Here is a 16,353-nt window from a genome sequence, read left to right as displayed (position 1 = left end):
AAATAGAAAGAGAAAAGGGAGAGCGAAAAGAGCGAGCCATGAAATACTTAGCCGTACCTCCCAAAGTACGAAATTTACCCAAGTAAACGAAGGAAGAGAATTGAGTCAACCAATCCAAATCATAAAATTCTACGATGTCTACCCTTTCCAATCCTTATGCTCTTAGACGCATTCGCTCTGGGGTCCCTGTTCAGCTCATCTAACCCATCCATGTTCTCATTGCCATAACCCAAGAAACCATTACCTCGACTCTTGTTCTTGAAGTTGTTGTCAACCGCAAACCACACACGGCCATTGACACGTGCGTCATACCCATTATTTCCAAAGCCCAAAACCTGTTCTTACACCACCATTAGCATAATGACCATATAACTTGTGTGGATACATCCTGTCGATATACCCTTGAGCCGTCCCCATACTACTCATTGACCTTGGTTAATTTAAACTCACGACACTAGTTCGAGGCTGCAAATTGTGAGCCCTAGCTAATATAATCCTCATGCTTGACCAATACCTATACAAATTATCCTATCTCATTCAACCCGCCTTTAAAACCGTCTTGAGTCACGAATATAAAAAAAGAACACAAATGAAAAGTACAAAAATGTAAATAATACAAAAGCAAACTTTGCAAAGCGCCTCTAAAGTTAGTCTAAAAAGGAAAAGAAGCATCTAGCGCACAAAAAAGATCCGCCCAGAAATAATTTTCAGCGCCCACAGCTGGGCGCCGAAATCTTTAGCGCCCCAGCCTGGGCGCTGAATCTCTCTGCTCGCCAGATCTTGTCCAGAAGTGCTCGTCATTTTATCCGCACATGCACGGAAAAATAACGAACACTTGGAGGGGTACAACACGTATTTAGACATACGTACCACCAAAAAAATACATGTACTCAAAAAATATATAAAACAAATTTTTGGCTTACGGCAAAGCAGTAGATTAAAATAATAATAAACTTCACTTATTCTACCGTTACAAATAATATGTTTCCACCTCAGAACATACTCATCAAATTCGGCATTCTAAGAAACCATTTTCTAGGCTAAGAACTACGCAAGACCTGATTCCAAATTAAATCTATTTAAGGCGGATACGTAGGCAATCCATGATTCGGTCCAACCAATTTACAAATATATTAAAACCTATAGAAAAACAAGAATAAGAAATAGAGTCCCTTATTGAAATTTAATTACTTGCAATCCAAGTCGAAAGAAACACTTAAGTCAAAAGAAGAATCCGAGTCATCAAGATGCCAAAATTAATGAGCACACATCGAAAAATAATAAGGGCACGTACCCTTGCCAGAAGGAGCACTCACACTCCTAGGCACTTAGCCAAGACTCAAAAGATCACTCTGCCTCAATTGAATGGGGGCTAACGCAAGCGTCCATGACCTCTAAAGTACTCGACTTGACCCTCTCTAAAACGAACTAACTCACTTAAAGACTTTCTTTCACCACTAGACATAGTCGTTCGCTTAAAGACCTTCTTTCACCACTAGACACAGTCATGATCGCCAACAAGTAGCAAAGGCAGTAAGCTTGCAATAAAGAGGATTGTTCTACGGCATCGCCCCATCGTTCATTCGAACTCAGGGCACCCGTTCATGGTAATTCGAATGCTTGCGAATCCCCTTTGAAAAAAAAAACAAAACAGACATTGTCAATAGGACTTGGCACTTAACCAAGGCTCACCCTACTCAGACATATGACACGGGCATCTAAAATCGAAATCTAAAAACATCCTTAATGGGAAGACATAATAGCAATTGGGGGCTAAAAATTGAAATGAAAGAGCTAGGGAAAGAACTAAATATACCTTGACCTTTTGTACAGACATACACCAAGTAAATCTAAATCAATTTGACAACGGTTTATATTCCCGCAATTCTGGAAAAGACGGCCCTAAAAGCCTAAAGCTTATGCCAAACAGGCACAAGTATATCTTGACGCCTGCACCCTGGCTTCCAGCAAATCCTTAGACAGCATTCCAAAAATCGTAACAGTATTTTGATTCATGTAATCCTGTACGAACCCTTCTATGAGTCAACTTACTTAGGACACCTCAGACTGTACACAGTAGGACTCGGATTTTAAATAATTTTCAAATGATTTTTAAAGACTTCTTCGAACATAATAAAGTGTCGTTGGTTTAAGCTAAGTATATGTTTATCTCGATGTTACAAAGTGAGACAAAAAGATTTCTAAATATGATTATGGGTAAAGAAAGGCACCTAACTTTTGGTCAAGGCACACTTCCACATGTTACTACCTTGACCATGGCGATGTCGCATAATACGACATTTACAAGAGAAGTAGCAGGTCACTACTCGAACGTACCTCGCACTAAACGAGTCTGGTTCAAACTATTCATGATCCCTGTCACCATGAATGCATAAAGACGTATGCAAAGCATTATAGCACCAAGCCAATCCCGTAGCTACAATTGGGGCTTGAGAAAAACACTCTAAAAATGCTCGAAATGACGATTTTATCGCAAATTCTTGACGCACTAGTGGAAAAAACCCCTGTTGTAGCCCCCTTGTTGAGGGGGGCATATATAAGTGAGCCTCAATAACCCCTTAGTCAACGCGGGTCAAAAGTTTAAGCATGTGGTTGGGGCGGGCCTTTGTTAGGTTCGCTTCTACAGATCCTGTTGAAGGGGGCTTTAGTTAGCCCGCCTCAATAGGTGGTATTCTAAAGGGGCGGGCTTCGTGTTGTTCGCTTCAATAGATATTCACAAAATTTAAATCAATTAAAACACCTCTCTCTCACCGCCAAACAGATAACATGAACTGGGCAATTAATCCCCAAATCTCTATTCGAACAAAGCAAGAACAGTCGCTGCTCCTCACCGCTCCTCACCGTGCGGCTCCACCACCATCACCACCACCTTCCTTGCCTCCTCTTCCATAACAGTCGCCGCCGACCGTCGTCTTCCCTATCTCGGTTGACTCTGTTTCACACAGTGACGCAATATATCAAGGTTAGTTTATAATTGATTCTTGTTTTGCTTGGTCTTAAAATTCAGTTTCTCTTCAATTAGTTGAGCATAATGAGTTGATTATGCAGAGAATTTAGACTAATGTTTCAATATTGGATGAATTTACAAATTAGGGTTTGATATTTGTGTTTTTTCTAGTTCAGTTACAAAATAGAAGTTAGGTTAAATTTTTCTAGTTCAGTTACAAAATAGAAGTTAGTGATATGGGTTTTGTGTCTAAATGATGAAGGCCTCTTTTTTGGTGATGGTTTATGTAAGCTATGTGAGTAGCTCGATCCAAAGTATGCATATGAATTGAAGTGTTTGAACTTTTAAGTGGAGCGAATCGATATGAACCTGTTGAAAATATGTCTGCATAAAATATACTCATGTGTTCATTGTAATATTGATAGTTTATTAATGATGTAAACTAATCGTTGGTATTGGATTGTAGCTTTATAGGCTCTAAACTTACCATAGCTTGATGTATTCACTATAGTATATTGTGATGTTTTTTGTACACGCTTGTGATATATCTACAATATTCTGATGTATGACAGTGGAGACTGTTGTTGCTGCTACTTTGATTTTCAAGTTCTTTTAGTTCCATTTTTATTCTGCTACAATATTGCTCTTGCTGTTGTTGAGTTCCTATTCTGGGGTTTTGTGAGATCGGAAACTGTCCATAGACAGCTGCCTGTGGGGCTTTGACAGGTTCAACAAGGACTAAAATAGGTGCAACAATAAACTTTGTCACCTTCTACTTGGTTGCATTGCCTGTACTAGTTGTTATGGCATTTTTGGTCAAGGTTGGATTTATCGGTCTGTGGTTTGGGCTCGCAGCAGCTCAACCAGCTGGTGTACCTGATGCAACCAACTGGTGTACCTGATATAGCCTGCTACAGTATCTGATAATAACGCAGATTGTAAACACTTCTTTATTGCAAGTATTATGTTAACGGTGTGAAAAAAAACTAGTCTGCCCCCCTAGAGATTTTTTTAGTCTTTTTTTGTTTCCTGGTTAAAAATTTAATCAAGCCAGGTCGTCGAGCACCTGTCAAAATTTGAAAATGTACGCACAGTCCGCAGCCAACCTCCGTGCCTCTTGCTTTGCCGAGGACCAGTCTCATATTAACTAGTTCTACTTACAAGGCTTTTGAATATGGCTGAGTATGAGTAGTGCAAGGTGCTTGTAGCTTAACCCTTGCATAGTTGCATGCATAGGGGCTCATTCAGTTATCCATCCTGTTGCATGGAAACAAACTGTGGTTTGATACTTAACGTAAGAAAGGACTTTGATAACCAAATTAGGAGCTTCTATAGCTATGTTATTTTATGTGGAGCTTTTTCCTTTCTGTTACTTTTCAACTAAATCTAATAGCGTTTGCTTACTTCTAATTTTCAAGGTAGATGAAGCATCATTGCAAAAAGCGCTGCATTTGGTGTACAGCCTCAATCAGGACTATGTAGCTGTTCTGTTTTATGCTTCTTCGAGAACTTCAGACCAAGCTATTCAACCCTGTCTTCCTTATATCCATCTATTCCTCATTTTGCAATAGAAGAATCAGCCATCAGACCAAGGTTTGGACTTAAAACCAAATCTTAGTTTTTTTTAATTGAACAATTAGTTTTCAACATGTGTAACAATGATTACTTTTGTGCAGCATACTGTCAAAATATGGAATCTTGTGTTTGTAAGTTACTTTCATTTCTTTTTAAGTTATTTCTTTTCGTGCCGAATCAGATTCATGAAGTTTTACTCAACTTTCAGGGCATACCAACTGTACAAATTTAATGATGGGATTTGTCCGAATAGAGCGACTACGCAGGGGTTGAAAGGCTTCCCTGTAAAGGTATCATGCTTACTAATTAGCTTTACTTTTTTTTGGGTAACTACTTGGATATATAATTTATGATTTGTTTCCAAATCAGTGTGCTCAACAAGTCGGTGCCCGCGAGTGTGGCTATTACATTATGAAGTTCATGCATGAAATAGTCACGTTACACCATAACTCTGATGAGCGGTTAGATAATGTTCGTTCTTTTACCATATGTTAGTTGAACTACTAATACTAGTACTTGTACGTAGTAGAATTCTTAATTTACAAGTAGCATTACTTATCATGTTACTTATTTCAGGCTTACACTCCAAGAAATGCGCCTTATACCGATGAGGAAATAGATGTGGTTCGTGAGCTATGGGCTAAGTTTTTTACAACCGAGTATTTATTTACTTAGGTTGTTTAGACACAAAGATGGAAGCGTTTATATCTTCATGGATTTGGTAAAGTTCTTTAATTTTTTCCATAATTACAAGTCTGCTGGATTTGCTAATTTATTGCTTTGAATACTAATATGCTGGTCTTGCTGCTGCTGTGAATACTGCTGTGAATACTGATCTGCTGGTCTTGCTACTGAATACTAATATGCTGGTCTTGCATGAAAGGAAAATGCTAGGTGTAGTCGTATTTGATTTTTTATACATGACATTGTCACACCTTTTACTATATGCTATGTTTTTTTGGGAACTGAAGTTAACAGTGGAATCAAATCCCCTGCATACTCCAGGCGTACAACAACCTGGCTTCAGTTTGTCAATTACAATGCAAAGAGGGCTTGTGTAAGAGACTCTTCATATACAAGAGGAATACAAGCTGAACTAAAATGACAACAAATAGTCCACAAACTACAAAATATGCATAGGTTACTCAGAGCCTGCATCTGTTCTACTGAGCACCTAGAAGCTGTTCTGAAATCTGACTACAATGTGTATGAATAGCATGCCAATTCTTCCACTGAGCAGAAAACTGCCATTCATGCATGCTCAGACAGATCCCATAAATGAATTTAGAAAATAGCATACCATAAAGTTTATAATAAGTGGTGTTTTTATTTGTATTTCTTTTTCTAGAAATCTTGACCTCCTCCCCCAATTTCAATAGTCACTGGTCCGTATAGGTCCAGGAAATTCAGTCATCTGCAGTATAGAAAACCACATTCTAGAGCCAAAAGGGCAAAGAATTATGAATGTGTAAACTTTCATCCCTAGATCCATACAAAGAACCAAAAGGATCGCAATCCACATTCCAACTAATTAGCTTGTAAGCTGTTAGCAATCTCTGATGCATCAGGGATCAAGTGACGAATAAGTTCTCAATAGAAGCCTGGTTATTACACACAATTCTTCTCCATTCCTCTCTCTGAAAAAGACCTAGCAGCAGTTAAAACCTTTCTTTAATGAAAAACTGATCATCTTTTAAGGTTCAAGCCCCCCTTCCAAATTTATTAACAAGATCTTCTCCATCATCCGAGAAACACTACTTTTACTTGAGTCAAATTTCACCTCTACTTTTCACTTTCTAAAACTCATTCCAATCTACGTATGCACAATTAAGGCTCATTGGGTCGTTATAGGTCATATTTAGAGCTAAAATAACATTTCCGCTCCCAACTTTGAACTAAAGAACCTAAGGACTCATTTGATTCTTATTGCATGATTAATATGCATAGTTTTAACTTTCTAAAACTCATTCCAATCTACGTATGCACATTTAAGGCTCATTGGGTCGTTATAGGTCATATTTAGAGCTAAAATGACATTTCCGCTCCCAACTTTGAACTAAAGAACCTAAGGACTCATTTGATTCTTATTACATGATAAATATGCATATTTTTAACTTTATAAAACTCATTCGAATCTATTTATGCATATTTAAGGCTCATTAGGTCGTTATAGGTCATATTTAGAGCTAAAATGACATTTCCGCTCCCAACTTTGAACTAAAGAACCTAAGGACTCATTTGATTCTTATTACATGATTAATATGCATATTTTTAACTTTATAAACTCATTCGAATCAATTTATGCACATTTAAGGCTCATTAGGTCGTTATAGGTCATGTTTAGAGCTAAAATGACATTTCCGCTCCCAACTTTGAACTAAAGAACCTAAGGACTCATTTGATTCTTATTACATGACTAACATACATAGTTTTAACTTTCTAAAACTCATTCGAATCTATTTATGCACATTTAAGGCTCATTAGGTCGTTATAGGTCATGTTTAGAGCTAAAATGACATTTCCGCTCCCAACTTTGAACTAAAAAACCTAAGGACTCATTTGATTCTTATTACATGACTAATATACATAGTTTTAACTTTCTAAAACTCATTCGAATCTATTTATGCACATTTAAGGCTCATTAGGTCGTTATAGGTCATGTTTAGAGCTAAAATGACATTTCCGCTCCCAACTTTGAACTAAAGAACCTAAGGACTCATTTGATTCTTATTACATGACTAATATACATAGCTTTAACTTTCTAAAACTCATTCTAATCTACGTATGCACATTTAAGGCTCATTGGGTCGTTATAGGTCAACAACGTACTTAATTATCTCTATAGTCTGCAACTATATCTTTTAATTTTATGCTTCAATGGAATGTAAAGACAATATCGTGAGTGTAAACTTTGGTACTCATATATATTTTCCTTCCATGCAACTTGCAGGCTAGGGATCGAGTCGATTGGAAGAAAGTCAACACGACCTTACTTAAGGTTTGTAATGCATGATCTAAAGGGACCTAAGTGGCTGGATTAGAGACATTTGTTAGATTAGCTCTCTAGCCTTTTGTCTTTAGTTGTTAATATTAGTTGTAATTTGTTAGACTAGCTAGGTGTTTAAAAATTGTAAACATACGTACTATATATACGCTTTGCTCTGTTGGGTTAATATAAATGAAGTTAATGTAATGATTTATTTATCAAAGATAAGAAGATTCATACCTTTGCTATTTTGGTGTTGATTGGGTACATGTTTCAATACTCAATGGAGTATATATCTAGTTGTGGTTATTGCCGCCTATTTTATATTTTAAAAGAATTTGGAAAAAAAAAATTAATGTTGTTGAAGGGGGCTTTTAATGTACGCCTCAACAACATATGAATTTTTGGCGCAAAAATAAGGACCTGTTGAGGGGGGCATTTAAGAAGTGAGCCTCAACAGAGGAGGCTGTTGAGGCGGGCTTCTTAAATGCCCCCCTCAACAGGTCCTTATTTTTCGCGTTTCTGTAGAGGTTGTTGAGGCGGGCTTTTGAAAGCCCCCCACAACAGATCACCTGTTGAGGCGAACAAAGCCCGCCTCAACAGATCACTGAGCTGTTGAAGCTACGTCTGTCGCAGCGGGCCTTGTTCGCCTCAATAAACCCAAAATGCCCCCCTCAACAGGTATTTTTTCCACTAGTGACGCTAATGCTATACATACATCATAGGGGCACAATCCTAAGCTTTAAATTGTGAAAAACAAACCTTAGAATGGCTACAACCCCTTCCAAATTCTAAGCACTACTTAGAATATATAAAGTCACCCCACTAACAAGGGTAACTGAAAATCGCGAGTCACCAAAACTCCGATCAAACCACTGCACATAACGCTCGCCCTATAAAGCGCCCGTTACACAGTCTACATCGTTCCAAAAAAAGCGAAAGAAAAAGATACTGTCAAAGTTCTGCCCAGAAATCATTTTCAACGCCCAGAGCTGGGCGCCGATATCTTTAACGCCCCAGCCTGGGCGCTGAATCTTTCTACTAGCCATGTTTTGCCCAGATATAAAAATAAGAAAGAAACACCTATGGATCCTCGCATCGAACGAAGTAATAAGCCGTGCAAACCCACGCAGAAGATGCTACACTTGTTCGAACACCTGAACGAGGTATGATAAAGTACTCCAATGCAAAAAATAATAATGATATCCCAACACCTGGAGGAATGTTCTAAGACACGCTGTTAGGCCACACAAGCCTACGTCGCACCATAAGTTCAACCATCCCACGATACAAGTCTAAGAAAAAAGAGTAAGGTATGTTGCACTAAAGAGCATGTGTAAAAGAGGCAAAGACTACTTATCGCCCAAATTCAAAATGCAAGCCACACGACTTCTACATTAAGGATTAAAGGTAGCAAAACATTACCTACCACGGAAGGGATGGCTCGCACCTACACGAGCGGAACCCCAAGGAACCTTTTTCAAAAGAACCTACAAAAAATCGTACGCCAAAAGGAAGCATCCCAATGTGCATACTTGGGGGCTCCAAGCTACGAAACGACCATAGCAAAATAAAAAATCTCGAAGGAAATGTTTGAACGATCGAAAGGGCACGATGCTTGAGCCCACTTCATGAATGGGCCTGACCCCTATCAAGCTTCTAAGGAAACTATTCAAAATCAGTCATTGCTCAAAAAAAAATTGATTCAAGGGAACTGATTAACGGACCGCACGCAACGGCCATTCTATGAACGCTCGTTCGCACACACATATCATCATTCACGAACACGTTCAAAAAATATAAGAGCGATCAAAGTCTTACACCTCAAGGTATGTTCCTCGGGCCATATAGACTCGCCCGACTATTGCAATAACTGTACACCTTAAGAGCAACAGTTCCTTAAAATAATCGTCCCAAAGCGACAAGCACCGTAGTCCACCAATCGGCTACGGCTTCTCAAGAAAGTCGTCACGTTCTAAAAATAAAGAAAAAAACAAAAGAAAAGAGAATACATAGAACTTCCAAGTGAAATAAACGAATGAACAAGAGGCCAACTGTGTCATCAAAAGACCAGCCCAAACAGCACTTTCAACGCCCCACCTGGGCGTGAATTATTTCAACGCCCAGGCCTGGGCGCCTAAAATGATCACAGACCCAAAAAAAAACAGCTCTGACTTCTATAGGGCCCTGCCATATTCATTCGACTTTAAAATTGCCGAAAGTCGCACCTCACGGCTTTGTTAAAAGTAGCACGCCACTACAAAGATCGCTCGCACTTACGAGCGCAATCCCAAACACGATCAAGGACATTACGAAATGTGTATCCCCAAGGAACCTCTTCAACAAGAAATGACCGTCAAGCACGAATTCTTGGGGGCTCGAAAGAAAATATAGAGTATACAAAGTTAAAAACAATATTCCCAGACTACGCTATACGAAGTCCCGTGTTTGGATGTCTCAAAAAATAAAAAATAAACCGGTTTACGACCTCAAGACAAAGGTCGCCGTTGATACTTATACATGGTCCCCTAATCAAGGACCCAGGTAATGGCAAAATTGAGCCATAAAGACTAGCTCAAAACCATGAAAGAAGATGACCACAAGACAATGGTCCGTCTAAGCACGTTGTCAACCCACATTCAGGTTGCAACTAAATCCGAGCATCCCTCGAAAGAATTCGCTCCTGCAAGAATGAATGAAAAGAAATTCTCAAAAGAAATCACAAGAAAAAAATGAAATAGGGACTTGCCCACCTCAATCGGGCAAGATCGCGACACGCAAATCGAAAAGACGAATTCAGGTTCGCTCACCTCCAGTGAGCGGGGCGTCCACCCTTAGCGGACAGGTTCGCCATCTTCAGCCGGCGGGGTCTACGTCACAAACCGCGTAGGTCCTTACTTTCAAAACATCAAAACAGATTCCTCCACTTCTATCGGACGGGGCGTCCACCCTCAGCGGACAGGCTCGCCCACCTTCAGCGGGCGGGGTCTGCGTCACTAACCGCGCAGGTCCTTAGTCGCTACAGCGATAACTTTTTTCGGTTTTCCCTTTTTCTAAAAATTAAAGGATCGATTTTCCCTTTTTCCAAAAATTAAAGGATCGGTTTTCCCTTTTTCCAAAAATTAAAGGATTGGTTTTCCCTTTTTCCAAAAATTAAAGGATTGGTTTTCCCTTTTTCCAAAAATTAAAGGATTGGTTTTCCCTTTTTCCAAAAATTAAAGGATTGGTTTTCCCTTTTTCCAAAAATTAAAGGATTGGTTTTCCCTTTTTCCAAAAATTAAAGGATTGGTTTTCCCTTTTTTCCAAAAATTAAAGGATTGGTTTTCCGTTTTTCCAAAAAAGAACGATGTGCTGGATTTTCCTTCGTTTTACGTCCTATAAAAACAAGGGGGTTTCCTCGTTTAGCTAGCCCTGAAAATGAGAATCTTTAAAAACGTTTTACCTCGTGATTGGGCTTGGCCAGGCCCAATTACACTTTACAGCTTTGATTTCGAAAACATCTGTAGCTACTCCCAATGACAAAGTGAGGGAGTTTCTACGCACCTTTTAAATTCTTCCAATGACAAAGTGAGGAAGTTTCTATACTATCAGTTGACAAATCCCAATGACACGTGAGGGATATGTCGACACTTCAAGTGATGACCCTTAAGTCAAATGTTATCACTCGGGGGCTCGTGAGACCCTCGCAAAACAGGTCACATACACCATGACTTGTGTGACGCACTCCGTCTAATACTTTGACCATCGTCTTACTCCAAGACTCAGTCAAAGTGGGGGCTAACTGTAGACACCTACTTTTGTCCCCATTCCCGCAAGGGAAAGGTTCGATGATGAAAGCATAAAAACTCCACTTGACAACGCATCTCCTATAAAATAAACGAATCTCGATTCCTCATTTCATTTCACCCGAAACCTGCTATTTATGGAAGCCTGCTAAAAATAGTAACTGCCGTAAAAGGTAGCGTCTAAAAGTAGCAAATCATAAAAGATAGAAACCTGTCAGAATTAGGTGTTGCACTCCAACATAAATCCTAAATGAGATAGAAAACCGCGAGAATCCTATTTCTAATAGGATTCGGGAATAGGAGTTACGTATTAATTAAAATCCTAACGAACCTAGAGTTCGTAACGGGCCCAGACGCATTCCGTCGTAAAATTGATACGCGCTAAAAGACTCAAATTAATCTCAAACTCTACGGATTTTAGGAATCCGAATCTGACTAAACAAAACTGCCCAGACCCTATTTTCAACGCCTGGCTCTGGGCGCCGAAATCTTCGGCGCCCAGGCCTGGGCGCTGAAAATACCTGGGTACGTCTCTTTTCCTAATTCTTTGTGGATTAGAACTCTGCAATTCTATCTTTCCACAAACTCTTCCCTATACATAGGCCCCTAGTTTCGACGTGAAACAATACACAACAACACATAATTATATTCTGAGTATTAACTCCAACTCCTAGCCTAAGCCTCTCGCTGCAAAACTGTTCACGCGTTCTGTCGCAATCGATCCATAAATCGAACAGAACGTATCCTGTCCCATAATTGAGATTCGTTAAATAAAAAGGAGAAATAGCAAAGTCAAAGTGGTTAGTTTTCTGAGAACCGTGACGCACCTCTCAAGGGTGCGTCGTAATGTGTCCCTTTTCGATGATTTAACTGCTTTGCTCTCCCTTTTTATGAACTGTTAAACTAACCTAATTTGATTGTTATATCACGCCTAACAAATATAATATTTTTGGGAAATCGGATTATCATGCTAGGTCCCTTAATGTTATTTAAATCAGATAATCACGATCGAATTAGTATTATATGTTGCATATTGCTAAAATCAACTCAGATTAGTTTAATAGTTAACGCATGCCCCTTCAATTATTTATGCTGAGCTAGTAAGAATATCCTGCCTCTGGAGTTATCGACGAGCGAATTACTCCTCTCGGTAGTTACAGTCCCCCGAACCCTCAATCTCTACCTTGCGGGTGTATATTGAGAGATCCCCACACCAGGGATCACAAGGGAACCTACGGCCGTCGTGGTCAAACATAATTGCACTCCCTTTATGTCACGATAACCGGGTTTTGTCAGTTTTTCTCATTGTCGTTAAAAACTGAATGGCGACTCCTATATTACTAGTCAATTGAGTGTATACTCACAGGAAATCCAATTACACTTGATTGAATAAAAAGAATCGTCACACCCACGAGGGACAAGGTCACGCATTAGCCTCGCGCTTTTTCGACCCCCTCACATCAACAGGTAGGCTACTTCTCTCCTTAATGCAACGCAGTGGTTGGTGGTATGACCGATGTCGGCATGGAAATCACACCATTTTGAGGGGTCCTTCTTTGATTCGGGTTTATTGGACTTCGGTGGCCACTGCACCGCTTTCCCCATCTTCGAGAGGTGGTTCATCAGACCTACAGTGTCAACACAAAAAGAATATTCGTTTATTTTTGGATGCAGGTCCGGGCTATTTTTCCAGTCGGATTCGTCGTCATCTTCCACCATTGCTACGTGTTGAGGTCGGGAATAAGGGGCAGGGCGATCATTGTTTCTCTTGGGGTAGGGCAATCGCCTTTCCGTCTTGGTGTAGTAATTAGCTCCTTTCCTGGAATAGAGAGTTTCTTCCAACCTGACTTGGGCCATTGCTTTGGCTTGAGCGTCCTCAAACGTCTTGTAGGGGTATTTGATCAGATCCCTCCAAAGATCGGTTTCGCCGTACAATCCTTGTCTGAACGCTTCGATTGCTGTCGGGACGTCACACTCAGGTACAGTTACCTTCTCCCTGATGAACAGAGCTATGTAATCCTTCAGAGGTTCGTCAGGGCGTTGGACCACACGGTACAGGTCGCTCGTCTGCTTTTCCAAGCATCTGCTGCTAGCGAACTGCTGATTAAACATGTTGTCGAGATGAGCGAAAGAGGTGATGCATCCGTTTGGCAGGCTGGTTAACCACTTCAAGGCGGGTCCAATCAACGTCGAACCGAACCCTTTGCAAAGGCTAGCTTCCCTCATATGTTTGGGAACTAGGATTGTCATCATTCGTTGCTTGTAGGTCAAGATGTGCTCCCTTGGATCGGTCGTTCCGTCATACATGGGCATATTAGGTGGGCTGAATCGCTTCGGGATGTCGATTGCCTTGATGGGGTCGGCATATGGTGAGTCGGCATAATTGTCCAGGCTGGCTTCTTTGATTGGTGTTGGTACTCCTGGGATTTTGTTTATCATGGTCGTAATTTGTTGGAGTTGATGATTAGTGTTTTCACAGATGCTGTTGAGCACCGGGACGAGAGGACTGAATGTTTCGGGGAGGCTGGCTTGGAGGTGTTGGTAGTAAGTATTTTGTGGGTATACTCCGTGAGGATGGTGACGAGTGACCTGTGGCACCACTTGTTGCATGTAAGGGGGCGTTCCTTGGGTAGCATGGGTACCTGCAACATAAGGGAAAGGAGTTACGAAACTGTGACTAACTAGAACGACTGACCTGTTAAGAGGAGTATATGGAGAATAGTTTCTAGAAGAGTCTGGTCGCATGAGGGTGCTCGGGAACACTGCTTGCGGCGCCTGACTGGCTAAAGGGACCGCCATCAACTGGGGGGTGCTCCTGGTGCTGAAGTGGCTAGGTTGACAACAGGCTGAACGATTTGCTAAGAAAAGAGTTGATCCCATGGCATTTGAGTCGCCGGTGTCGGTCCTTGTGCCGGGACTGTGACGGGCAGGGGCATCGACATGGTTACCATTGGGGGTGGTAACGGACGAGATGCCGGAATGGAGGCGGGAACCGATACCATGGTGGATGTCGTCATGCCGACCTAAGATGAGGCGACCCGGGCAGCTGTTGTGGCGATGGCGGCCGCCGATGTATTTGCAGAAGATGGTTGAGTTGGTGGTGGGGGAATCCAACTCGGGTTAGTGCGGGGCTGATTTGGCAGCGGGTCAAATTCGCGGATCTGTTCGAGGATTAGGCCTCCTGGTTCGCCAAAAGGTACATGGAGGGGATGGTCCAGAGCAGCTTCGAGATCTAAGCGGCGGTTTAGACCAGAGGTGTCTCGCCGATACTGGAACCTTGACCCGGTGGCGATGGAGGCGGTGGATCTGACCTGGGAGTGCAACGCTTTATTTTCCTTTTGGAGGATGTTGATGCGCTGCTCCATGGCTTCAAAGCGACGAGTGATATCATCGGATGACCTAGCATTTCCGGCCATGGTGATTGGAATGGTATTATCAAGCTGCTTTTGATTGTCAGCCCCACGGTGGGCGCCAAATTGTTTTGGGCAAATTCTACTTAGAGACGAACTTGCCTTGATGATGGTGCTAACAATCGATCGAGCTAGATAATTTAGAGTAACGAGAGCAAGTTGTAATAGCATGGAATAATAGTATTGTTATTGCTTAGAATTCGTATATACAAACTGACAAAGTTAAGCCATTTTATAGGCCTTCGTAACAAGAATGTAACGTTTGTGCTTAATTGCACATAATTGAGTAATAAATGCGTAATGAAGGTTGGCTCCATCAACGGTTTGTAACGGCTGTATTGATCCCAACAGTTGAGGGTGAGTCTGAAAAGGTGCTACCATACGCCCTGCTGGCAGCCACATAGGCATTGCTTGCCACGTCTGTCCACGTCACCAAGAGGGTATTTTCCCCCCAAACAGTGGCCGGGCCTCGGATTGAGGTTGCCTACGTGTCCCGTTAAGGAATCAGGCCGAACGTAGTTCTAACATACAGAACTTTTTGAATTGGCTTTTGAATTTTGAATTTTGAACATAGAACTAGACATAGAACTTCTTGAGCTGATCGAGGTTTGTAAGGGATCGGAATTCTGTCCCATCGACATCTGTTAATTCGATTGCTCCCCTGGAGACGATTTTCTTGATAATGTATGGTCCAGCCCAGTTGGGTTTTAATTTTCCCCATGGGTCCATGACGCTTTTGCGAAGGGCTTTCAGGACAAGCCCGCCTTCCTTGATGTTTCGGGTTCTGACCCGCTCGTTGAAATGTCTGGCCACTCGGCGCTGATAGACTTGTACGTGGTGAGCGGCTTGAAGTCGACGCTCATCGAGCATGATTAGCTCATCATATCTTGCTAGTACCCATGCAGCTTCTGGAATTTTTCTTTCGAGGACTATCCTTAGAGAAGGTATCTCCAGCTAGATAGGTTGTACTGCCTCCATTCCATAGACTAATGAAAATGGGGTTGCACCAGTTGAAGTGCGAATTGAAGTTCGATACCCCCACAATGCAAAGTGCAGCTTCTGGGGCCAGTCTTTGTAATTGGTTGTCATTTTCATGATGATGGTTTTGACATTCTTGTTGGCTGCTTCGACTGCCCCATTAGTTTGCGGGCGGTAAGGCGACGAACGATGATGTTGAATTTTGTACTCGATGAATAGATCTTCACACTCTCCATGAAAATGGGTTCCCTACTAATGAACTCGTGAGGAACTCCGTATCTGCATATGATGTTTTCTTGTATAAACTGGGCCACTTGCTTGGAACCCACTTGCTTCGACCCACTTAGTGAAATAGTCGATGGCGACCAGTATGAACTCATGACCCCCGGTGCCTGTTGGAGTGGATTTTACCGATGACGTCGATACCCCAAGCTGAGAATGGCCATGGTGATGACTGAGAATATAGCAAGGACGGGGGAGTGTGCTTCAGATTCGCACACTTTTGGCAGGTAGGACATTTCTTGATAAAGAAGTAGTAATCCCATTCGAGGGTAGTCCAATAATATCGAGCCCTGATGACTTTGAGGCCCAACATCTTCCCATTCATGTGGGTACCACAGACTCCGGCATGTACGGAATCCATGACTCTTT

The 16,353-nt window shown here is 41.4% G+C and overlaps 1 protein-coding gene and 1 long non-coding RNA gene across 2 annotated transcripts; one reads left to right on the top strand and one right to left on the bottom strand.

Moving 5' to 3' along the window:
• The first annotated feature begins 4,346 nt into the window (after positions 1-4,346).
• LOC130459754 (uncharacterized) lies at positions 4,347-7,704 on the top strand. Its single transcript, XR_008919351.1, has 6 exons — positions 4,347-4,561; positions 4,645-4,674; positions 4,752-4,833; positions 4,913-5,014; positions 5,120-5,264; positions 7,494-7,704. It is a non-coding gene; the product is annotated as an uncharacterized lncRNA (long non-coding RNA).
• A 5,065-nt stretch (positions 7,705-12,769) lies between these two features.
• LOC130471572 (uncharacterized) lies at positions 12,770-13,627 on the bottom strand. Its single transcript, XM_056841774.1, has 2 exons — positions 13,031-13,627; positions 12,770-12,919 (listed from the first exon to the last, which is right to left on the bottom strand). The coding sequence occupies exons 1-2, from the start codon at positions 13,625-13,627 to the stop codon at positions 12,770-12,772; spliced, it is 747 nt and encodes a 248-aa protein (XP_056697752.1).
• Between the last annotated feature and the right edge of the window lie 2,726 nt (positions 13,628-16,353).

This window comes from Spinacia oleracea, chromosome 4 (genome assembly GCF_020520425.1).
Source record: "Spinacia oleracea cultivar Varoflay chromosome 4, BTI_SOV_V1, whole genome shotgun sequence".
Taxonomy (NCBI): Eukaryota; Viridiplantae; Streptophyta; class Magnoliopsida; order Caryophyllales; family Amaranthaceae; genus Spinacia; species Spinacia oleracea.
This window is presented reverse-complemented; position numbering and strand designations above follow the sequence as displayed.